General features: G+C 47.0%; 1 protein-coding gene across 1 annotated transcript in view; it reads left to right on the top strand.

Annotated features, from left to right (window-relative positions):
• Window positions 1–447: 447 nt before the first annotated feature.
• The window catches only part of TSHZ2 (teashirt zinc finger homeobox 2), a 260,346-nt gene continuing 235,233 nt past the window's right edge, over window positions 448–25,560 (top strand). Inside the window, exon 1 of the mRNA XM_028145026.2 lies at window positions 448–1,305. Coding sequence (XP_028000827.1) covers window positions 1,266–1,305 — 40 coding nt within the window. The 5' untranslated portion in view covers window positions 448–1,265. The remainder of the gene's footprint in view (window positions 1,306–25,560) is intronic.

Below are 25,560 nucleotides of genomic sequence, written 5' to 3'. Positions count from 1 at the left end.
AGCCTCTGAATATTGTCCATGGTCCCTGCTGGTTGGCTGGCCTGGCCCCCTGCAGCTCCCTTCCTGGCTTCCAGTTTAGCCATCACCCTGCCCCCTTTCCTCCCAACTCCCCCGCCCTTCTCCCTCCTCCCCCAGGGCTGTCCCTGCGCCTGGTGGGCAGGTCCTCACACGGGGAAGAGGGCTCCCTGAGAACAGAAGCAGGGGCAGGGGTGCCAAGCCCGCCCCGCCCCCAGCCCCGCTCCCTGGTGGGACACTGTCCCTTTAATAGACTCCCTCTGCCTGGCGCTCTGCGGCTGGGGAGTAAATTTCTCCCTGTCATCAGGTCGCGGGGAGAGGAGGAGGAGGAGGAGTTTGTTAATGTTCAGTTTGTTCAGCAGGATCGATGTTTGCTGGCATCGCCTCGCCCTGTCTTGTGTGTGTGTGAGAGTGTGTGTGTGTGTGTGTGTGTGTGTGTGCATATGTGGGGGTGTGAGTGTGTGAGAGGAAGCGGGAGTGCGTGCGTGTGTGAGTGTGTCCGTGTGTGTCTGTGTGTGAGTGTGTGTGTGTGTGAGTGTGTGTGTGTGAGTGAGTGAATTCCAGATTTTCTGTCTTTCCCAAACCCGCGCCTGTCCTCTCGCATATCACTCACAGACGGGATCTGACAGCAGCCACAAACCTACAGTGAGTGATCTCTCCCCCCAGCGCGGATCCGCCATAGAGATCGGCCAGGAGGAGGAGGAAGAGGAGGAGGTGGAGGAGGAGGGAAAGGGGAGAAGGAGGAAGAAGAAAAAGAAGAAGAAACCACTACCTTCCCAGGATCGCCTTTTTTTTTCTTCCTTATCTTTACGCGCGCGTGTGCGTGTGGCGCGTGTGCGCCCCTCGTCCCTTCCATCCGAACCCGGTCTTGGATGTTTAATAAAGAAATCAAGTGTCTCAACAGTCACAAAAAAAAACCAAAACCAAAAAAAAAAAAAAATCCAAAAAAGCAAAAACAAAAAGAGAGAGAGAAAGAGAGGAAAAAAATTCAAAACAAACAAACAAACAAGGCACAGCCAACCTCTACTTCAAACCAGCCGGCACAAGCCACCCGGGTCTGCCACCCAGGAGGGGGGTCTCTGGCCCGCGGTGGAGGAGTTGCAGGGGGGATCGTCGGGGGGACAGAGGCCGAGACGCCCTAGGAGCCACCGGGCAGGAGGCGGAGGAGACCCGGCAGGCGAGCGAGACCGCGGGCCCCGCGCGCGGCTGGGGCTGGGGCGCCAGAAGTGGGACTGGAGCGAAGTTGAGCGATGCCAAGGAGGAAACAGCAGGCACCCAAGCGGGCGGCAGGTAAGAGAAGGCTCCGCTTCGGGGCTGCCCCTCGGCCGCTCTGTGCGCAGAGCCCCTCGCCGCCCTGCTGGCCCTGGTGCCCAGGATGCCAGCCCCCCAGCTTTCTGGGGAGTCGCTCGGGTATCCCTCTCTGCCCTGAGGATAACCCGTCCTCTCTCTCGCCTTCTCAGATCTCCTGAATCCTCCCCTCCACAGGCTCTGGTTGGGTGGGGGTGCTATCCCACCAAGCCTTCCCTCCTTAAACTTTTTTCCCTCTACCCTCCACCCCACCCCTAACTTTCTCCCAGTCTGTTTCTTGCTTCTTGGGCCAAAGTTGGGCTGAGGATTTGGGGTGCGGGGTAGCAGACAGTCCTTCCACCCCCTCATCCCCCTGCGTGGTCAGTGCCAGGACTCCTGGCCTGGAGGGACAGCGGTTTTCTCTCCCTGGGGTTGGGGCACTGAAGTGGAAGTGCGAGCCCTGCCCAAGCCGGGGCTGCAGGCTGGCTTTGGGGTGAGCAATGGGAGTTGAGCTTTGATCGCCAAGGTGGAAAAAAACCGCTTCAGGAAACGCATGAACCTTTGAATATGTTTGCTAAAAGGACCCACGTTTGGAAACCTAATCAACACTCTCCCTTCTCTTAAAGAGGGTGGGGGTGCCCCATAGAATATTGGCACGGCTCTGGTTTTTCTTTGCCCGGAGAGAGTTGCAAACTTTGTAAATTGATTTGTATGGTAGGAACTATCCCATCTGAATCCTCACTTACCACCACCCCACCTCACCCCAAAAAAGAGAGGAACAGGTTAATGGATCAGCACAATAGACCTGCTAAAGGATTTTTTTTTTCTCTTTTGGGTTGCTTAATTGCTTTTTTAATAGTATGCTGGGGTTTTGTTTCTCGGAAGTGTAATATGAAAGTTCATTTTTCTCCTGCCAGACCCACCCACTGAAAAATCAGCTTTCCACTTGATTGCTAGTTTTGATTTGACATTTGATTGATCACCTGTCATCTCGCTGCCTTTGATCTATTCATTCTTGATATATATCAATAAATCACTCACCATGGTAACTCAGAGTGCCAGTGACGCAAGCCTTGCCCTCTGGATTCAGAGCCAGACATGCACAATTATTATCTTGTTTGGCTTTTAATGTGGGCGTTTTTATTTCTTTGTGTCCTTTAGTTGAATCGGGGCTTAGCAAAAAGCTTCGGTTGCTTTTCTTCCCCGTCTCTGTCTTTACCCTCAAGCTTTAGGCAGCATCAGTTCAGGCTGGTCCCCGGCAGACCCACCGCCACATTTCCTTCTGTTTCTACTCGCGCAAAACATGGGAGAAGTTCGGTGGAGCACTTTCCTAAACTTTGCAAAGCCACCCTCAGAACAAATCCAAAGTTAGCTCCAAATCTGGGCAAAGTGGGTGTTTGTGTCTGAACAGGCTGGGCCACCAAGCTCATCCTCCATCGTGGCCCGATTCCAGCCCGAATGGCAGTACATGTGCTCCGAGATATCCACAATTATCTTCCCTTCTGAGCGCAGAGCTGCCGTGTGGAGATTGCTTCAAATCGCAGGCGGAAATATCATTTATAAAGCTTTGATTCGTGCACTTCCCGATCGTTTCCCTTAGAGCAAAACCATTAAAACATTTTAGTACGATGCACGTTTAGAACCTACCTAGTGAGTGAGGTGATCTTTTTACAACTCTACCTCTTTTTGAAAACAGTTTCTCTCTCTTACCCAGGTCCCTTTCTACATTGAACTTCTTTTTTAAACTTAGATTGCTCTGTGGTCTGACAGCTTTGGGGTGCACCCTGGCCTTCTGGACTCAGGAAGAGTAAGCCTGCCCTGTCTAGTTCTGGCAACACAAGTTTAAGTGCAGCTAGATTATTAGAGATAACGTCCTCATTGTTGTCCCAAAAGAGAACCCCGGGCAACAGTCCAGAAAGAAGTGATACTGCCCTGAAAATTACTCTTTTTTTTCCCCCCTTGTTGTTCCGGTAAAGGCCATCAACCAACTAGGCAGTAATTTAAATTACCAGAATGACTGGACACGTCTCCTTTGGTAAGCTCATTACAAAAAGTGCATTGCTCAGAATTGCACTACTTTGCTTATAATTATTTTCTGATCAATGAGGATCCAGGTGTACGTAACATAATGCTGCATCACATTATTTAAATCAGGTCCTTTCATTAAGCTGATATCTCCTGGTGCTGGCCTGCCTGCTTACTGTAGAGGGTGTGTGTGTGAGAAAGTTGTGACTGTAGTTTCAATTTTCTGGCCTATTGTATTCCTACTGTCTTTCTATGTTTGTTTTCGTGGTTTTTATTATTTTCACTGAAGAAGTAGAACCCCTGGTCAAGCTGAAAGGGAGTGATTCATTTCGTACACAATGGGGCCCCTCCTGCAGTATTTATTTGCACACATATTAATAAGGCGGGTATTTTTGCACGCAATGTTTCTTTCCTCTGAAGTCATCGCTGCTGTGCTGTTTCAGCCGAGGTGGCTATTGCCGAGGAAAGTTCGCTACTTTGGGATTCTTTAGCCAGTTAGCGTGCAGGGGGGTGCAGAAGGTGGGTCCTAGGAAGATGGCCATCCTAACTTGTATCACGGCTTAAAATTAAACACAAAGCACAACTGTAAGTAATTACTCCCATGGCCTGATGCTGAAAGCTTGATTTCCAGCTTGATTAATGAATAATGTAAGATAGAAAAAGCCTGTGAGTGAATCAGAAATGAGACTATCCTTCCCAAGCCCAGTGTGAGGCAACTGGATTCCTTTGCGTTATTAGTTTTAAGTTCCATGTTTCAAGGAATCAATTAGAGAGCTTTCTAATAAAGCAGGTATCCAGATAGAATGAGGGAGATGATACAAGGATGGGGGGTTTTAGTCCTTATTTGTTGTATTGCTCCCCCCTCAAAGGGCAGAGATCTGAGGTAGGCAGTTCTCTCTAAGGAAACAGCTAAGGCAGAACATTTCCCAAATGTCATTCCCCCTGACTTTCCTAAAGCTGTGCTATTCCACCATACTGTTACTTCGGGCAAGGAAAAAAAAGTTTAGAAAGCAGCCTACAGTACCTCAGGGGTTTGTGAGAATATTGCAGAATTCTATACCGGCATCTGCCCCGCACTGTCCGTTTTAGGGAAGATGGAGAAGATGGCAGGAAGGTAAAACAAAACAGAACAGTGTTTGGATATGTTTGTATTTTGCAGGATACAGAGTAGTTCACATTTTGAAATTGTAGATTTGCACGCTACCGTTGTTTCTGTTTTCTACAATCTATCGCGGTCTCTGTACACACACGTGTAATACGTAATTTTATTTCACCATCCCGAACTATTGTTTTCGTGTAGTGCCAGCCAATTGCGGTACAACGCAGAATATTTGGGGATCGTCTACATGTGAATATCTAATGTGTATATAAATGATAGGGTTCTTCTCCTGCCCACCCAGAGAGATGAAACGCTTCCTTCTTGCTGACTCTCAAAAGCTCTCTGACGACCCAGATCTCGGCAAAGTCTTGCAGGAAGGAACAGCTCCCTCGATTTATTTTGTTTATTTACTACGGAGATGAATAATGCAGATTTTGTTTGCATGGATGTCCTTGTGTAGCAGTAAACATTAGACTATTAGCAATCATTACTTAAAAGTTGCAATTTGCACCTTAATAGCACAGGTTATTTACATGGGAAACATTCAGCAGGGACCATTCAGAATACTGCAGTGGAGAGGAGAGATGGCCTGAGCAATCTGCTTTCGGCCTCATGACAGCCAGCAGTGGCTGGATGCACCAGTGAGGTCTCAGGGCGGGAGGGGGCAGGGGCTCAGGGGGAAGTGTACCTGTAATTTACTGGCAAGTGGGATGAGATTCAATAGAATAGGAATTGGAGTGGAGAAGGGACCTGGACCTCTCACTTTGTTTAAACATACTTCCGAAAGCCAAGTTCACATCTTGGAGATGTAAATACCACAGGCTAGAGACCCCTTTCACCTACTCAAACAGTATGCATTTAACAGATGAATGGAAATAATAAGCGCACGCACACCCCCCGCAGGGGGTCAGCGGCATGAACTGTCCTGGCTAGTCTGGTTATTTAAGGCAGATCCCTGGAAAAATGAAGGACAGCTGCCTTACACACGCAGCCTCCACACAGTGTTTTGGATGGACATTGATTACTTAAGTGGTCTTCTCCCGAGCCCTGTCCTGACTTCCCTCTCCCACCCTCACCTCACCCTTAAAGACTCAGATTGAATGGGACAGTTCAAAAGCCCATTTGTTTTAGGCATTTATTGATTTCATTTTTAATCTGCCATATCAGGACACAATACATTAACCCTAATCAGCAGATTGCAAGTGACAGGGAGTTGGAGTGGAAGCAGGTAAGGGAGGGGGGCTTTGAGAAACTTCTGGACAGCGAAACTCTCCTTGAGGTTGGGGGTCGGACACTGGGGCTTACTTTTGAAGATGGTCGAAGCATTCCTCAGAAATACTGCGCGTTTGTTTTCCTACCAGCCAATCCCAGATTCTATTGCTACCGTTAGGGGAAACTTCACACCCAACAAATACCTCCCAGGCATCTTTAGCAGGTCTGTCCCTTGAAGCATTTTGCCTTTTGTCACATTCTCCAACAGAGGGTTATGCTATCATTTTATCTCAGCTGACTTCTCACTCCTTTGATGGAATTTCTCCAACTGGATAATACCTGGGATGATCTATGTATCTTCCCAGTGGCTTGGGAACTGTACTCTCAATTGAGCAGGTTTTAAAGGGCCCTGAGCCTGGCATTATTCAAGGCCGGGGATCTGATGCACTTCTGCTCCCGGCTGGGGCTGAGCTTAGGAAAATCAGCCAGGAAGAAGACCCAGGCCCTGTCCATGTTGGTGCCGGGGCTGTAACCAGCTGACAGGACCCGCGCTAAATGTCCCGGGTGCAGCTTCCTTTCCATCCCGGTATTTGTACTATCAGTTTTATTTAGGTATGTCATGGTCTGGGAAGACTCAGCCACGATTTCAAAGGCAGTGCCTGCACCCACCCAAGTTCCTTTCAAACGCACAGAATTGCTTGACAAATTCTATATTAAGACCAGGCATACACAGAGTATCATTTGCGTTTGATGCAAAGTCAGTTGGAAATACATTAAACCAACGGTTAGAGAGTGTCTTGCATGGCTTCCCCGAAGCAGTGCCTTTCATTACCTATTTAATTACAATCAAATTGAGCGACTTTTAAAAAGAACAAAAAATCACAGTGGTATTAAAAGAAGCTTGGCACACAAATGATTTTATTGCTTCTCAAGTTGAGAATGCTGTTATATTTTATTTCTTTGGGAGAAATTTATTTTCATTTTCTAATGTTGTGATCAATCCAGAGTGTGTTTTCTGTCGTCTGTCTCTACCTTCCTACAGCCTGCTCAGCCTGGAAGAGGTTTTTCCTATCCAATTTTCAATAATTGGCACCAATTTGTATTTTTTATTATTTTAAGTTGTGTAAGTTCCATTTAAAGTTAGAAATTCTCTTGTTCCTTAGGGGGACCCTTGGCAAGCAGCTCTTCGCTTGTGAGGGAGCTTAGTCATTCTAACCACATAAGAAACAGCCTCGTGGAGGTCGATTACCTGGATGTTGCAGTAAGAAAAAGCACCGTGTGCCACAGGCCTCTGTCATACAACCCTGTTTTCACTGGTTTACAATTTCTTCTTCTTTTTTTTTTTAACTACTACTGACCTCTCTGTCATTTACTTTAGGAACTTTTTTTCAGAGAAAATAGCCTAGGGATAGAACTTAAAGTGGGTTTCAAAATACGCTGGGTCTTGAGGAAGTAATAATAAAAGCTAGAGACTTTACAGCCCCAATCTCCACTCCTGGACAATGTCCGCAGACTCCTAGGCAGGCGCCTGTGCGAACACATGGTTCCGAATCTAACCGGGACATTAATGAGTGTCTCTGGCCATGTGGCCGTATTCGTGTTGCTCATTTTGTCGGAGAAGCCATCAGGAGAGTATCGGACGCAGGTCCTTTATGAAGACACCGAACACATAGGCAGACACACAGAAAAGAAATCTGAGATGCATGCGGGACTTGCTGATATATTTATTTTCAAAGCAAACTCCATGGGTGAAATGATCCAATAATGCGGAGCGATTTGGAAGTCTTTAAAATAGCCATGTGCAGTTTCCAAGCGTTGCCTCTCTCGCTCTTTTCGCATTCGCCCCACAGAAAAAGATGCCCCCTGGGCCTCCTCAAATATTTTGTGATGCCGAAGCAATGCCTAACATTGTTTAAAACTGTAGAAATTAGAATTCAGGAGGCATGGCTAGGTAATCCTATTATTAACATATCAGTATTTAGCTCTGCTTAACAACAGGGAGGTGCACAATGCAAAAGTTTTAGCGATCATGAGCTTGGAGAAATTACACGGGAAAAGAAATTCTTGGATCACATTTGAAAGCATTTGTCTTGCGTTTTGCTCATCTAAGCGAGGGCTACCTTTTTACCTGTGTTGGAATGCTACTGAGCAGTTAAAACACAGAAATAAAACTATTGGTTGATGGATGCAGCAACCCGGGTGCATCTCAAGGGGATTGTGTTGATTTTAAAAAGTCAATTCCAAAGGTATCACATAGGATATGATATGGTTCTATGTATATCACATTTTGAAATGACCAAAGTATAGAGAATTAGACGGCCGAAAGTTGCCGGGTGGCCAGAGGTTGGGGACTGAGCGAGGGTGCGATGAGGCAGTGAGCTAGGGAGGAGGGTGGGCAGGGCTGTGAACAGCCAGAAGGAGGGGTCTTTGTGGTGCTGGAATGTTCTGTATCGTGACTCTGGTGGTGGATACGCAAGCCTACACAGGTGATAAAATTTCACAGAACTAAATACCCACACGGACGTGCACATACGCACGTGTAAAACCAGTGAAATCTGAGTCACGGGAGTGGATTGCTCAATGTTCATTTCCTCCTTGTGATACTGTTCTATATCGTTTTGTACCCAGTTAGGGGAAACTGGTGGAGGGGTACATGGGATGTCTCCGAATTATTTCTTATAACTGTGTGTGAATCTGCAATTATCTCTAAGTACAATGTTTTTTAAAAAGAAGAAACGGGGTAGGAGAGGTGGACAGAGGCAGATCACGTGTGGCCTTTGAGATTTGATTCTCCGTGTGGTGGGACGCCACGGGGAGGGGTTCCAGCAGGGAAGCCATATGATCTGGCTGGGTTACTAGCAGAACGTAAGCACGTGGGGTATTTCAGTGCTGTGTGGACTTGGGCATGTTGGCCTGGCCAGTTGACATACCGGGCCCTCCGTGATGGTGAGGAGGATGCTCCAAGCAAGAGAGGAGCCCCTGGAGATAACCACGGCCCAGCCTTTATGGAGGAAGGGCTGATGCTCGGATGGGTGGCATCAGGGAGGCTGTGGAAGGGCAAATGTGAAGAGCCGAGCAAACCTGGGATCTAATTGCAGCTCCTCTCTACTTAAAGGGAGTTCCTTAACCTTGCTGCACCCCAGTTTCCCTATCTCCCAAGTGGGGACATGATTGCTCCCCTCACATTGTGTGTGACAGTGAGATAATGTGATGTCCATGAAACCTTTGGTGCTGTCTCTGGCACTTACATTGCATCTTCTTCATAAAAAAAAAATGGTTTTATTCTCTTTCTTGTTTGTTTGTGTTTTGTTTTGTTTTTATGTAGGAATTCCAGGAGAAATCTAGGCTCTTGAATTAGTCCTTGGTACCTATCAGGCACTAAATAAATATTTCCTGATGAATGAATAAATGAGGCTGTAAATAAATGAATGAATAAATACTTTAATTACTGTATTACTTTGTATACTAATTAATTACTTTCGAGTATAAGGATCTCTTTTACACATCTAACATTTTTTGGCAGAACTCTACCAATCATGATCATGAATATTTATCAATTGAGGAAATATTAATGACAAAGCCTCAGATTTTAGTAATAAACTTGTATTCCCTTCATTGTGGCCCCATCTGCCTTTAACTGAGGAGCAGTGATCCGCCTTTTTGCCATAGATGTTGTGTATTCATCTTAGAGGCAGTGTTTGCTGATGATGTGGATTTGCACACTTTCTTGGGAAGCAGAGCCCCTGGGATGGAGCAAGGCTGGTGGAGGGGAGGGGTCAAGGATCCTCACTTCGGACCAGAGGTCACCTCCCCTCTCCTCCCTGCAGGTGCTCTGCCTTCCAGCCCAGCAGGCTTCAGGCTCTCCCAGCCTCTCAGGGTTTGGCAACTCTCACCTCCCCCACCTGCAAACCTGGGCTCATCCCCTCAGGCCCCAGGCGCCAAAGCTTAGGGGTTGTTAAGCTAATAGGAGAAGGCTACAGGCTGTTTCCTGGTAACGCCTTCTTCACTGTTTAATTGTCACCTTCAGATATGCCTGAGAGAGGGACGGCGAGGCTGGCTGGTGCCTGTGAAGGTGTATCTTAGGACAAAGAGATTGGGACCTCAGGGGGCATGGGGTGGGGTGGAGTGGGGGGTGTTTCTGCTGCCTTCGAACCTGTGTTTAACCAATATTCCTGAAGCTATGCTGTGTACCGGGTGCTGTGGGGGTGCTGGAACCCAGCCTTGAGCGGGACTGACCCGATGCCTGCCTTCTTGGAGCTGGCATTCACAAACCAGCAGGTCACAAACCAGCCCGCAGATATCTGTCACAGCTGCCAAGGCGTGGCAAGTGCGGGAGAAATTAGGAGGGTTAGGGGAGGCAAGTGCAACCCTCAGGGGAGGGCAGTTCCAAGCAGGTCTGAGAGCAGAGCTGGGGTGTGCAGTGGGGAGCACTGGAGGAGCAGCCAGGAGGCCAGGGTGCTGGAGCACAGGGAAGGAGGGTGAGGGACAAGGACAGAGGGATAGGGATGGGGGTCCTAAGTGAAGCAGGGGGCCTTGGGGGACAAGGGAGCAGAGAGAGACAGGCTCTGACTTAGGTGTGTTCAGGATCGTTCTGGCTGCCATATACTCACCAGGGACAAGCAGGTGGACCACCTAGGTGGCCCCAGCATCAGCCCCGTCAGAAGCAGGTGATGACTTGGGCCAGGCTGGAGGTGGAGGAGATGGGGGACTTGGTCAAAAGGTAGACAGGATGGGTGGAAAACTGCAGGTGGTACGAGTGGAAGAAAGCTGTAAATAATAATTTTAAAAAGCTATGTTTGTCCTATTAATATTTTCTCTCATTCTTTCTTTTACATCTCTCCTCTTGTTATATATTAGGTAGTTACTGCCAATTGTCAGTCTGTGTTTTCTGAGCCGAAGTGGAGAGGAGGGAAAGTGTTGGGAGCTGCGTTTATTCTAGAATTGCCCGTCCTGGGGGAGGCCACTCTTCAGGAAGCACATTTTCTGGGGCCCTGGAAGTACCCCTCCACCCAGCTCCCCATCTGGGCAGCCTCTGCCCTCACACAAGGGCTCCTTCTCCCCCAAGGCCCCTCCTCTTGCTGTGACCTCACCCACCTTTTCCTCCCAGGCTTCCAACGTCCTCATTAGCAAACAGACCCACTAAAAGGCCTCTCCATGGGTTTTTACAGGGATTCATTGAGACAAATCAGATAACATGCTTAGCACATGCCTGGTACATGGTAAGTAGTCAATACATTTGAGCCCATACATTAACAAGTTAATAATCCCCCTCAGGCCTTGATTTCCTTATCGGTAAATAGGAGCACTGAAGTCCCACTGCTGGGTTCTTGGGAGGAGCACATGATTAGCAACAGCAAAGCGCTTGGAACAGTGTCTCACACACAGTAAGCGCTCAATACATGTTAAGTTACTAAAAGCACCACATTGATGATGAGCTTGTGACCTGGAGATGAGGGTGCACGTGAGGAGGAAGGAGCAAGACCACTCACCCCAACCACCGTCTTCCCCATGGAAGCTGCGGGCGCCTCGCTCCCCTGCCCAGCCTGGTGTGCTCTGTGCGGTTCACCTGGAAGGCGAGCCCAACCCTGAGCACTGCGAAGCCAGGGCTGCCCCGTCCTGGTGTCAATGGTTTTACGTGCCACTGAGTCAGGCACACGTGGGAAACGATGCCCCCTCTGAGCACGGGGTCAATGCCCGAGTTAATCAATGAGGAAGTCTCGTGGGAGTCTTATACACGCTCCTGCACGTGGTGATCAGCAAGAGCAGACCTCAGCTTCAGAGACGTCAGCAACCCACACATCCAGTGGAAAATGCAATAATAACACCGGACTGTCATGGTCCAACGATCGTCCCTTATGGCACATAATGCCGTTTCCACTGGCTGCAGTGACATAAATTTCATTTTCAAATAAAAATATGTACGCAAATAAAGGAGGGAGTGATTATCAGGAAATGAATTTAGAAAGCAACAGCTGGGGGGAGGATGTTGCACACACCATGACGAGGATGCGCCCGGATGACTACATGTGAGGACGCTGTAGACGTGCCGGCCTGGGCGGGGCAGGGGTTGGTGAACCAGCTGTGAGCAAGGGCTGCCAAGTCACCCTCAGGTCAGAGAAACGCCTGGAAAACAGAGGCTTTCATCAAAACTTCAAATAACTCAGAAAATGAGAGGGAGCCCCACCCAACTCGCTCCCCCGGGATACCAGAGAGCAGCTCTGGGAAGTGCGCAGGGCCCAGGACATTCTCCACCGCGAGGGACTGGGCATCCCCTCTGCACTGCGCTGCAGTGGGCCGGTGCTCCAGCACTATGTGGCATCCTCATCGCTTGGAGAACTGGTTAAACGCAAACCTACAGATTCCCAGGCCAGAGACTAGCCCTGCTGACTCCATAGGGTGGGGGTGAGGCCCCCGAATATTTTAAGTACCCAATACGGCTTTGAATTACAGGATATTTGGAGGAAATCAAGTTCCCTTCTCTTCCTCCTGCTCCTCTACTCCCCTCCCTTTCTCTCTCTCTCTCTCTCTCTCTCTCTCTCTCTCTCTCTCTCTCTCCCCTCTCCCTCTCCCTCTCCCTCTCCTTCTCCCTCTCCCAAATACCAAAGTACTTAAATATTTCAACAATTATTTGAGAAGTCCATTTTCACTTTTTTGCTTTTACTCAACAGGAAAAATAAATATAAGTAGTCCCTCTTTCCACTCTCACTCTCTCATGGCAATCACCTATGTTTTTAGAAATGGTGGGGACCACTTTCTCTAATGTATCACAACCGAGAAATGCATCCATTTAGGCACTTTCCTACTTGGTCACAGCACCAAGCATCGGAGCCCAGAGAACCCCTGCGTTAAGGAGAGAGACAAGCAACCCAGGGAGTATGGCGGGGGGAGGAGGGGTTGTCTGCTCAGGAGCCAGCTGGCACCCTGGGAGCCGCAGGCCAGAGACAAAAAGTAATGAAAGGAACCACCCAGACCTGGTTCTTTATCTCTTACTCTCTCTCAAATTCCGGGAACCCTGTTGGACCAGAGGGCGGAAAACCTGGCTTAATTCTCTGAAACCACCTCCACGTTCTTGTACCCTTTTCATATATTCTCACACGTACTTCAGTGATTCCTCTTCTTTTTCTCTCCATTAATTCCCTCTCTCTGTCCTCGTTCTCTCCAGAAATCAGACTTCCAAGCCCTTTTCTGCAAGCATCTGTGCCTCCGTGGGCGAGCGGGATAAAAACGATGCTGGCGATGATGAAGAATATGATGATAGTACAATGGTCATGGTCACATAGCTATTATTTACTGATGGGGATAGCACTAAACCAAAATGTATATATACTTCGTAGTTTGCCAAGCATTGACTACGTACAGTCCATTTACATAAAGTCTTTCCCCACCACATCCCACAGGGCGGATATTATTATTGGCCCATTGAATAGATAAGGAAATTAAGTGTTGAAAATTTCAAGTAGCTTGAAGATCACGCAAGCTTTTAATTAGGGTCTGCCTATCAGAATCCGAGTTCTTGGACACTGTGCTTTGTCTCTTCTCACATTATTTAATGCTCAGCAGCAAACAGGCCTATAAATAAGCGCTCACAGTCTAGTACAGATCCGTGCAGACCAAGAGTGTGAGTTGAAATCTAGTGAAAGTAAGTCAATTTTGTCAAAGAAAAAAAAAAGAGAGAGAGAGAGAGGAGTTCATTTTGCTTATCTAAATCCCTGAACGCCATCTTAAAAGTTGACCCTTCGAAGATATTTTTTTAATTGGGATTTCGAAAACCCCTTGTGTTTTCCACAATGGCGTTTGCATAAGTCCGTTCCTGTTTTATTAGACAAAAGTGGAAAAACACATGATAACCCCCGACACGGTCCACCCGGGGCATCTCAAGAAGCAGTCGGGCTCACCCACTTCCTGCAGCCCCTTCGAGGGTGTGTCGTGGAGTCAGACGCTGCCCCTCTGTCCCCCGGAGTCTCGGGCAGGCCCTGCCTCTTCCTGGCCATCACACACATGGGCCACACGCAATGACGAGGAGCGTTATTTCTCTCAGCGAGTGGAAAGCGACCCTCACAGATCTTCCCCTTTAGAATCTCTTAAAATATTTATGGTCAGGGTCTGTAAAGGTGTTTCTTACTTGTAAGTATTTAATTATAGGTGACATTTAAATGAGTACTCTAAGTAATATGAAAAAAAAAGATGACCTCCAAATTCAAAAGGTGGTATCTCAGAGGGAAAATGTTGCTTACAACAGAAATCATAATAGGATCTTTCATAAAAATAAAAAATCAGCAATAGTTTTTAGTTGGTGGTGGTAAGAAGGAAGGGGTTATTATATTTGTTGTTACTTTTTAAAATATGGGTAGTTTTAATATGTTTTGATTTCTTGATTAATATTAATTGACATAATATCCTGTTAGTTTCAGATGTACATCCTAGTGATTTACTAGTTACGTATCTTACAAAACGATCCCCACAATAAATCTAGTTACCACCTGTCACCATACAAAGTTATTAGAATACTAGAGGCCTGGTGCACGAAATTCGTGCACTGTGGGGGGGGGGGTGTTGTCCCTCAGCCCAGCCTGCACCCTCTCCAATCTGGGACCCCTCAGAGGATGTCCAACTGCCAGTTTAGGCCTGATGCCTGTGGAATTGGGCCTAAACCTGCAGTCAGACACCCTCTCACAATTCAGGACTGCTAGCTCCCAACTGCTTGCCTGCCTGCCAACCTGATCACCCCCTAACCACTCCCCTGCCAGCCTGATCAATGCCTAACTGCTCCCCTGCTAGCCTCATTGCCCCCAACTGCCCTCCCCTTGCTGGCCTGATTGCCCACAACTACCCTCCTCTGCCAGCCATCTTGTGGCAACCATCTTTGACCACATGGGGTGACCATCTTGTGTGAGGGTGTGAGGGTCAATTTGCATATTACCTCTTTATTATATAGGATTATATAGGATTATTGGCCATATTCACTATGCTGTACATTACATTCTCATGACTTACTTATTTATAATTGGACATTTGTACTTTTTAATCTTCTTCACCTATTTTGCTCAGCCCTGAAGCCCTCCTCTCTCTAGTAACCATCAGTTTGCTTCCTGTATCTATGAGCCTGTTTATGTTTCATTTTGTTTGCTCATTTGCTTTGTTTTTTAGATGCCACATATAAGTGAAATCATACCATACTTGTCTTTCTTTGTGTGACCTGTTCACTTAGCATAATATCCACTGGGTCCATGCATGATGTTGCAAATGGCACGATTTCATTACTTTTACTGGCTGAGTAATATTCCATTGTATATATGCACCATCTCTCTATGGACACTTAGGTTACTTCCATACCTTGGCTATTGTAAATATTGCTGCAGTGAAAAAGGGATACATAATCTCTTCAAATTAGTGTTCTCATTTTCTTTGAATAAATACTCAGGAGTGGAATTGCTGGAACATAGTTCTAATTTTAATTTTTTGAGGCAGCTCCATACTGTTTTCCTTAGTGGCTACACCATTTTACATTTTCGTAGCATAAGTGGCATTTTGAAACAAACCTTTGTAATAATACAAAATTTGGCAAAGTGCCTAGCTATCTGATTTGAGGTTATTTTAATGAGAAATGAAATGAAATTATCATCCTATTTTATTGTCTTTAACATAAATCTTTTCTTTATTAATATTGGATGGAAATAGTCAATCAGATGAATTAGAAGAAGAAAGAACATAAGATGAGCTTATTTCACACGATCAGCAAATTTCAGATATAAAGGAATTGCACTTTGCAGATAAAGTTAAGTCCTCTTTAAACACCAAACTTACAATCTCTGAGCCTCAGTCCTCTAAAGTAGGCATAAGGAGGGTCTTACTTCCAAGCACCATTATAAGGATTTAAAAATGGGTACTTATTAAGTACTTAGAATCGTGCGTAGCGCATAATGTGTTCAGCAAGTATGATTACTTCCCCATCACTCTCTCCCTGGAGAGAGGCACTGCTAAGGATTTGGTGTGGATAGCTTCCATTATTTATAGTTTTACCGGCATGTATATGTAGCTGGGAGCATCATTATACTTTCATATATGTTTTAAAATTTTTTATGTAAATAAGTTCACACTATATTTTACAAGTTGGCTTTATCACTCTGTTTGGGGCTCTATCCCTGTATATAGGAAGGTAGGTAGGTAGAGAAAGAAACAAGGAGAGAGTGAAAGAGAAGACAGGTTTAAAAAAAATAGAGCTAATTCATTTTATATGCTTTATCCTATTCCACCCTAAGCATGTGCCTTTTTACTCATTTATCAATTCCTTTGTTAATAGGCTTTTAGCATATTTTAAAGTTTTCAATCTCACATAATCCTATACTTCATATTCTTGGGAATTTTTACAATTGTCATATAAGTAATTTGCATAGAGATAAACGCTTGTGAGATTTTACTGCGTTTAGCGTGAAGATCAGCTGAGAAACATAAACAGTAATATCTCATACTTTGAACATTGTTGAGACGTTGCTGAGATGCACACCTCCCTAACCAAACATCTAAGCGACTGACTTGCACCGAGTAGGCACTTGCTAGCTGTCTGCTTGGAGTAGGTAAACGGAACATAAATAAAATACGTCAATAATCCCAATAAGGAGTGAGACTCAGCCAGCCATCAGAAGGGCTTGTACCCAAGAACATCCAGAGAACTCCTCCTCGCTGCCTTGGGGTGGGGTGGGGGGCAGAGGAAGTGAAAAGAAAAGCATGAACAGACAAGAAGTGGCCTCTCCCCTCCGAGTGAGTAAGAAACAGAACTTCTCAGCTGGAGGGCTGCTGCCTGTGGACGCTGGAGCTCGTGGGGGGCGCGTGGGCCCGGGGTCAGGAAAGGCTTCCCTGTGTCATGTCACACGGTGAATCATTAACAGTTAGTGCTGGAGTTGGACGTGTGAACAGTTCAAGGGCACCCAGCGAACATGTATGGCGTGCACTGCCTGGTGCTGGCGGTGCAACTATTGATAAGCAGGACCCCAAGGTCTGGAGGGTTCACGTGGTACCAGATGCTTTTCACAGCCAAGTCCAGCGCCATCCTCAGGACGGGTGTTGTGTGCGTGTGCACCGTGGGTCTGTTTCATGGTGGGTGTGAGTTGTGAACATGCACATATTAGATGTGTTGTGAACGTGAGTATATTTCCTGTGCGACTAGATTAGGCATGTGGTGGTGTTGCTATGTGTGTCTGGGGGGAAGGAGTATAAATGAAGTCTGTGTTTGTGGGGGGCGAGGTCTATGCATGTGTTCCTGCCAAGGCTGAGCTACTCATGGACCCAGCGCGCAGCTCTTTGGGACTTTCCCGGTGAACATGAGATCGATGTCACAGGGCATGTTCCCAGGGAGCCTCGGTGGCTCTGCCCTCTCCTCCTGGTGATGTACACGAGTGAGAGGGAAGCAAAGCCATAGCGACACCCAGGTCCCTTGCACAGGAAAATTAGCCCTCGATGGGGAAGTTACCAGTGACAGATCCTAATACCAGGAAGCAGGCTGTACACACTCTTGTCATTTCTGTTTCCTTTTCCATGTCAGGGATTCAGCTTTCAAATCATGGGGGCCACTTCATTTAAAAAAATATATATATTTTATTGATTTTTTTACAGAGAGGAAGGGAGAGGAGATAGAGAGTTAGAAACACTGATGAGAGAGAAACATCGATCAGCTGCCTCCTGCACACCTTCTACTGGGGAGGTGCCCGCAATCAAGGTACATGCCCTTGACCGGAATCGAACCTGGGACCTTTCAGTCCACAGGCTGAGGCTCTATCCACTGAGCCAAAACGGTTAGGGCGGGGCCACTTCATTTGCTGTACCTGGAGCACAGTAGGTGTTTCGATTGAATACATGAATGAATGATGAAGGAATGAACAAATGAATGAACAAGGGGTCATCCATGGTTCTTGGAGCCTCTGGGATAGTTACTAGTAGATACCACAGGGCTGAATGTAGTAGGGTCTGAGTACATGTTTTGAATGACTGAGTGAGTGCACGCAGGTTCACATGTGAATGCATGCTCATCTCAGAAGCAGACCTGCAATCCTAAGAACACAGTTCCCGGGTGCGGTTTTCTTCTTCCTCTGTGATCCCATAGGAGTACCTCGTCTGCTGTCCCTTTGGTTTAATTATTGTGCTTTGAGATCAGCATGGCAGCCTGCTGTTTACTGTCAAGCCACACTGCAAATGGAGGGATAGAGGAGGGGGAGTCTCTATTATCCAGGTACGGCACTTCCCCGAAGATCCTTCTCTTTTAGAGAGGCGAAAGGAAGGTGGAAAATTGGGGCTATGCGTTTCCAGACTTGCCAAGACATCAACCAAAAATCTGGGTTGCTCCTTCCATAAATGTTTAATAAGTTTTCTCATCCTGTGACTAAGGTTAAACAAATGTGAGTCCTTTGAGGAATTATTTACTGGAAGTAAAGTTATAGCATCAACATCTGTGCTTCCAATCATTTAGATGAGGAATAGATGGGATAAATCATGGCTAAGTCCCACAAATAACTTCTGTGTTTCATCTCCGGGGAAGAGTAGGTAACTCCTTTAGGTGCTTTCTCTATTGGAATTTAGCTTTTTTATTATTATTATTCATTTCATTACCTTCAAAGAATACGTCTTCGCTTTTTTTTGTGTGTGTGGAAAGTTACCATAAAAACATCTACAATAAAGGACCTAGAGATTTCTCTCAGGGAATCTGGCTATTTCAGCCAACATTCTCATTTGGGAATGGGCTAACAGTTCCAATATATAACATCCATATAATTTAACCTCATAAATTTGTTTTTTTCACAGTGATGTAATGGGGAGACTGACCTGGAGTTTGTAAATGTTCCCTGCTCCGTGCATTCCCCTGGGCAACATAACATTCTAGACAGTGTTTTATGTGCCCTGATTAAAATATAACGTATTCCTGCATTTCCTGTGGACTGACCCGTTAGTACGCTTAGAAGAACATTGAAGGAACACAAAGATATTTTCAAATGTATAACAATGCTCTGTGTGAGGTGTTTCTCTCTCTCTCTCTTTCTCCCTCCCTCCCCCACTCTCTCTTTCTCTTTTTTTGTAAACAATGATCTGATTTTCATTTTAGACCACAATCCCCTGAGCTTACTCCACAAGAAAAGTTTTGTGCTTTGGTCTAACTTTTGAGTCTGCCACTGCACTCCGATAAATAAACAGGAATACTGTTTGTAATTCCGATTGGAATTCTCAGGCACGGGCTCTGAGCTGCTCTCCAGCCATGGGTGGAAGGAATTGGGCAACTTCATGGGGAGTCACCCAGGATAAAACAGTAGCAATGGAAACGTACAACCTTCTTTATTAAAGAAAAAAATATATTAACAAAAATGAGGGGAAGGGCTTCCTATAGATCTTGCATTATGAAAACAGCAGCTGTGACAAATACAGGGTGGGGCAAAAGTAGTTTTATAGTTGTTTGAATGGAAACTAATATAATAATTAATAAATAATAATAATACAAGAATAAGCTCTGTGTTTTGTGTACTCACAACTGTAAGTCACACCCTGTATTATACCCAACAAACCCATGTGTGGATTGAGATGTTGCAATTTTCTATAAAAGAAACACAGAATAAAAATAAAAGGCAGTCCTTGCTTCCAGAGGAGCAAAAGAAAATTTATGGGGTGAGGGCTTAAGCTTGAAACTTTGCTGGGTCAACACGGATGCTGCCCGATAACTTTTCCAGGGTACAAGGCTCATTCCAGGAGTAATCAGAAAGAGGCATGGAAACTGTGTGAGGGAAGGAGGGTTGGATGGATTAAATTGATTCGTGGAAGATAAGTTCCTTGAAATGAGTGTTTGTATTTGAGAGCCATTTTTTTATTCATTCAATAGATACTTACTAATTTCTACTTTTTTAAAGACCCTGTACTGTGTGCCAGGGCTACAGGGATAAACAAGGCATAGCCCAGTGTTCAGAGGTTAGTAATGGAGCATAGAATAAAGCCAAGGAGGGAGAGAGAGAAGGTTGGGTGGATGGATGGATGTATAGATGCATGCATGAATAGATGGATGGATGGATGGATGGATGGATGGATGGAGAAATGGAAGGTTTTTTCTCTCTCTTTTTCTTTTTTAAACAATGGATAGATGGATGGATGGATGATTGGATGGGTGGGTGCATGCATGGCTGCATGGATAGATGAATGGATAGTTAGATGGATTTTTCTCTCTATTTTTCTTTTAAAACAATAGATAGATGGATAGATACATGGATGTAGGCATGGATGGATGGATGCATGGATGGATGCATGGATGCATGGATGCATGGATGCATGGATGGATGGATGCATGGACGGATGGATGGGTGAAGATGATCTGTGATTCACTAAGAACTCAAACTCATTTCCATTTGTATGCTTGCTTCTGGAGCTAATTATTGATCTCCCTGGTTTTATCCCAGGAAGCCCCTGACATGTTCATTACGATAGTTCCCTGATTTCTCTTCTGATTAATCTTTCCTGAACCCAGGTCCCTTCTTTCTTGCATATTAGCCCTTTTCAGCTCTTATGAGCAATAACTTGCTGTGAGGTTGGACAAATGGATTGGTGGATGGATGATTGGGTGGGTGGATAGATGGATGGGTATCCAGATTTGTCCCTCATTGGCCACTCTGGGTATTTTTCACTGCTCACCACTACCCTTAATGTTATCAACCTTTCCTTCCTTTTGTTCCCTAAAACTATTATGATCCGTCTCATGAACATTTACCGAGCTCCCCAGCTTCATTCCAGGTCTGGCATGTCTCTCCATGCCAGGCACGGTCCCACTTGACTTTACACCCACCTGACTTCATTTAGCCTTCCTCTCAATGAGGGGAGAGACGCACTGCTAATGTCCCCATTTTCCAAGTAATAAAATGGAGGCATAGAACCGTTGCGTAATTTGCTCACCTAGCAGATATATAGTGAAACCAGGACTTACACCCGGCTGTGTTTGACTCCAAAGCCACACTCAGTACCTAGCTCTAGAAGCCCAATTTTTATTCTGATGAACCTGCTGCAGCCTGTGATTCATACCCATCATCTGTGAGACTCAGCCTTGGCACCTATGGTTACAGCAGAGGGCTGGGACTGGGACAGGTCTCTCTCTTTGACTCCGCCTTCTTCTCTTCTCGATCGGATTCTCTACACATGGTGATCACAGTGGTCACCTGGCAGCGTCTGGTTTAGCGATTCTTAGCACCTGCCCCAAAGGATCCCCAGCAAATGCCACAGGGTTTACATTGGCCCGTGTGGGTTGGTGACCCTCCCTGAACCATGGCTGGCCTGCCTCCCCTCTGTGCGGACCCAGCGTCACGGGAGCTAAGAATAAGGTGATGTTACCATAATAAGAGAGGATGGCTCTCAGGCCTGCAAAGCCAATGATGCTCTGAAAGGTTGCAGCCCATTGGCTTTGAGCTCAGAGGTTCAAGTCCAGGTTGAACCTTCTAAGCACTAGTTTCTTACTTTTGAAAAAAATTCCCCTCCTCCCACATGGGGTTGCCCAGTAGATTATGGATTATGTATGGAGTGCGCCTAATGCATGCTTGGCACATAAGTAAGTGCTCAGCGAGTGGGAGTGAATGTGGTGGTTGGGAACTACTGGAACAGCAATGTTTAACGGTCTGGAGAAAGAGGTATGTTCTTCTCAGGTCTTTGTTGATGCTTCTGGGCACAACATAATGAACAGGTGACGCAGAGTGGACGTGGAGGTGAAATCCGACTCCTGGAACGAACGAGCCAGCAGGATTCAAAGAACCACATCCCAGGTCTAGCTCACTGTAGCTTCCTTCTGGTTAGGGTCGAAAGTTCTTCTCAACCTTCCCTTCCTTTCAGGTTTTGACTTATTTATTAATTAGGCAAAATGGCCATCGACGAGCCTGAAATGATAAAGATGCTCATGATTTTAAAAAGGCTTGTGTGTGTCAGGAATGAGAGATGGGGTGAGGCTGAACGGGAGGAAAATGGAAGTCAGAGTTACCCCGAGGGGAGTCAGGGTCCGCTCTCCCCAGGCAAGAACAGGTCAGACGTGGGCTCTCGTGGGGCTGAGGAAGCCGGAGTTGGTTTGATTCCCTTTGCTGTGTGTGGGGCTTGTTCAGAGAGTACCTGGTGGGGTGGCATTGTGCTTCCCTGCAGAAAACTGACATAGCAAGAGGAGCCATGCGCATGCGGGTTAGAGAAGCGCCCTGCTCCGCGGTGCCCCGTCTGCCTGCAGCACCCCGGCCGGTGGCGGTGGTGTGCGTGCTGGAGCGGCGGGTCCCAGGCGTGCGCAATGCTCTGTAGAAGCCTCTCTTGGTCAGGAGCCCCTCCCTTGCTGTGCTCTGAAAGCTGCTGGAAAGGTAGTGAGGCTTCATAGGAGCCACCTCTGACGTGAAGCTGCAGAGGCGAGTACTTCAAGTGAGCAGCCAGCCCAGGGGGCCGCGTGCCACCTTTGTTGGGGACATTCCTAGGGAGCCGCTGGGATTGCTTACAAGGGCCTCTTTGCTTCTTGGGCCCATATTTGTTACCCAGATTGTCTTAGGAAGACAGTCAGGAGGCCTGGGAGAGAGGCCCGGAGGCAGAGTGCAGGCAGCCAGGCAGGCGGGGCTCGCTCCCAGCTCGCGCTCCCAGAGCCGGTCGCCTGCTCCTGCTCGCCAGCATCTTACTGATCCCCGCCCCGACAGCCACACCCCCACAGGGTCAGTGCTGCTCAGTGGACTGCTGTCCGCGATGGCTAATCCCTCTGGACAGAGGAGCCTGGGTCCTCTCAGGCCCCTGCAGCAGCAGCAAAAGCACCCCAGTCCCGTGATCCTTTAATGATGCAATTTGAGCTGATTTACTGTTTGTAAGATTTCGTTTCAATCCTATGCGTGGCTAGGACTGCATTTGAAAGCTTATCTATATACTTGTGTATCTGTACGCAAATGCAAATACAAATAGAGGTTTCTTTACTGCAAGCCTGGCTTGCTTCTGAAAAATACACATGGGCTGTCCTTCCCAGAGTTTCTGAATTGCACCTCCCACACCAAAGCGTTTCTGTGGGGCAGAAGCAGCCTGTTTTGGATATGCCACCTAGAATTGGGGTGGACCAAGTGTCAGCTGAAGGACTCGCTGGGAAAAAGCACCAACTCCATTTGAACCTTAGAGTTTTCCAAAGGATTGCCAAGCTCCAGGCCGAGGGTTACGCTCTGTGACAGCTGCGAGGTGGGCTGGTCCATCCAGAGGAATCATGGGAAAATCCCTGGCCTAACCCCACCCACTACCCACTCACAGGGATGAAGTCATGGCTGAAACCTTCGTACTCACACTGTGGTCTGTGGACATCTCCATGGAACCTGTTAGAAATGCAGACCCACCCACAGGCCCTGTCCGGTCCCACTGAGTCAGAATCAGCATGTTTGAGGTCCAGGGGATTCCGGAGCCTCACGCACTAGAGAAGAATCAGCCTCTAGGCCCCTGAAGGTCTGGCTCCTCCTACCGTCTGCCAGGAAACCCTCACATCCCCTCCTCCTGCGCTCGGCCTTGCTCTGACCTCCTCACCCCCAGCTGTCCCTCCTCCTGTCCAGCCAACACCGTCACATAGTCCAGATCTCACTCAGGGAAACCTTTCCTGAGCCTTTAGACTGCCAGATCCAGCCCGTCCCCAGCATCGCGGGCCTGAGAGGACCATGCAGCTCGCGGCTTTGTTCCTTTCAGGGCTGACGTTTTCCGATTCTTGGTGTGTTTGTTTCCCATCCATCTCTCCCCACGGAGAGTAAGTGCCTGAGGTCAGGGGTCGTGACTGGTTTATCACCTGCGTGTCCTAAGGCCCTGGGATGGGGTCCAGCACATGGCAGAAGCTCCAGCAATGTTAGTCCAATAAACAGATGCTCACAATCAGCCTATAGAAGGAGGACCCTTATTGGCATATTACTTGCTACTCAGTTTATCCTTTTAGGAATTGTCAGAAAATTTCTAGAACTATCTTCTCTTTATTGAGTTCCAGCTGACAAGAAAACCAGCACAACAGAGCCACTACCTATTAAACATTGTCCACATAGTGAAGGTTGGCCTATTTAATACTCCCAACGTTTCACACGTTTGATAAAGGAATGAATATATAAACTGAGGCTTAACACAGTGATTTCAGATTAAACAGCAAGGAGGTGTCGGGACCAGGAGACAGGCTCCATTCTTAACTCCAACACAAGGAGGCTGGTGTCATGGTCCGCCTTGGGGTGGCCACCAGCTGGGCCCCCTAAGAGGCACAGAGTTCCCTGTTCATCCCGCGGGCACGGATCTTTACTGACTACACCTACTGTGTGCTAAGCACCATTGTAGGCTTTGGGAACTACAGTGAACAAAAGTATCAGGTCCCTGCTGTCAGGGGGCAGAGCCAACATGCATGGAAGACGCAGGCGGTGAAAGGGGCCACAAGGAGAAATCAAGCCTGGCAAAGGCAGGAGGGCGAGGAAGAGGACTGCGTATTGTAGGGCCTTTGCCTCCTTCACTGCTGCGTCCCCAGCACTTAGCTCAAGGCCTGGCACGTAATACATGCTCATTTAACATCAGTTGTTGACTGACTGACAAGTGGACTCCACTGTTTACAAAGGAGTCAGAGGTGAGGAGAGCACAGCAGTGGTGTCCAGAGCCAGAAAGTGGACGTACAGGAAAAAGGAGAGCAATGAGAGCAATTGAACTTGGACGAGGACCGCTGGGAGGCGAGCAATGGCGACAGCCCCTTCCATTTTTAATATACAAAGGGGGCTGACACGAGCTGTGTTGTATGTGACCATAAAACAGAGCAGAGAGAATGGGCCCATCTGGGGACTGGAATTTCTGACCCTGTTGTCCAGATTATGCTATTCTTATGCCACAGGTTTGTAGTTGGAATCATCAGAACCACTTCCAGGATTTTAAAAAACACACTCAAGTGTTCAGCTTATTCCTTGGGCGAATTTCAGAAGTAGAGTTTCCAGAGGGGGACTCAGCATGCGTTTTTAAAAACACTGGCACAGCAGAGTCTGGCCTGCACAGGTCGAGACTGCATGCTCCAACCCGTTGAAATAACGCCATCTATCATTTAGCGAAGCCTACTGTGTGTCAGGCAGAGTACTCCGAGGCAAAGTGCGGCCTCAGCAGGAGAGAAGAGGAGGAGGATGAAGAGGACAAAAACAACAGTGGACGTTTACTGAGCAGCTGCTTTGCACCCACTGTCTCATCTTCATAGCCATCCCATATATGTTTTATGTCTCACTGTGGAAAGTTCAGAGATGATTCAAATCAATATCAGATACGTGGTTTCGTGCAGGGATTGACAAATTACTGCCCAGGAGCAAATTCAGCCCACCTCTTGTTTTTGTCTGACTTATGAGTCAGAATGCCTTTTACATTTTAAATGTCTGGGGGAAAACATGTGGGAATTTGTTTTCTCCCATGTTACATAAGCACCTACATAGCATCCTTGATTTTGCCTGTCGCCTCGCAGAGCCTAAAACATGCGCGGTCTGTCCCCTATAGGAACAGTTTGCTGCCCCCTCTCCAGAGCGTTGCTTTCCAACCGGTTATATGCATTAGGTAGTCACATGCAAGGTAATTTTAGGTGGAACAAGCATGATTTCTGAGCAGTTATGGTTTTAATGTGTTGTGCACTTAGAAAGGGGAAGTATAACTGATACATTAAAACCATGGTTTCATGGGTATTATTGCTGAATTCAATGTAAAGAAAAAAGGAAAAACAATCCATTTGAAATCAATTCTGAAAACAGAAGTAACTAATGGCACAGCTGGTCTTGAGATAAACCCACAGTCAGAGGTGAGGAGAGCACCGCAGTGGTGTCCAGAGCCAGAAAGTGGACGTACAGGAAAAAGGAGAGCAATGGGAGCAATTGAACTTGGACGAGGACCGCTGGGAGGCGAGCAATGGCGACGGCCCCTTCCATTTTTAATATTCTGTGAGTTTG

The sequence above is a fragment of the Eptesicus fuscus genome, chromosome 12, assembly GCF_027574615.1.
Source record: "Eptesicus fuscus isolate TK198812 chromosome 12, DD_ASM_mEF_20220401, whole genome shotgun sequence".
Classification (NCBI taxonomy): domain Eukaryota; kingdom Metazoa; phylum Chordata; class Mammalia; order Chiroptera; family Vespertilionidae; genus Eptesicus; species Eptesicus fuscus.
This window is presented reverse-complemented; position numbering and strand designations above follow the sequence as displayed.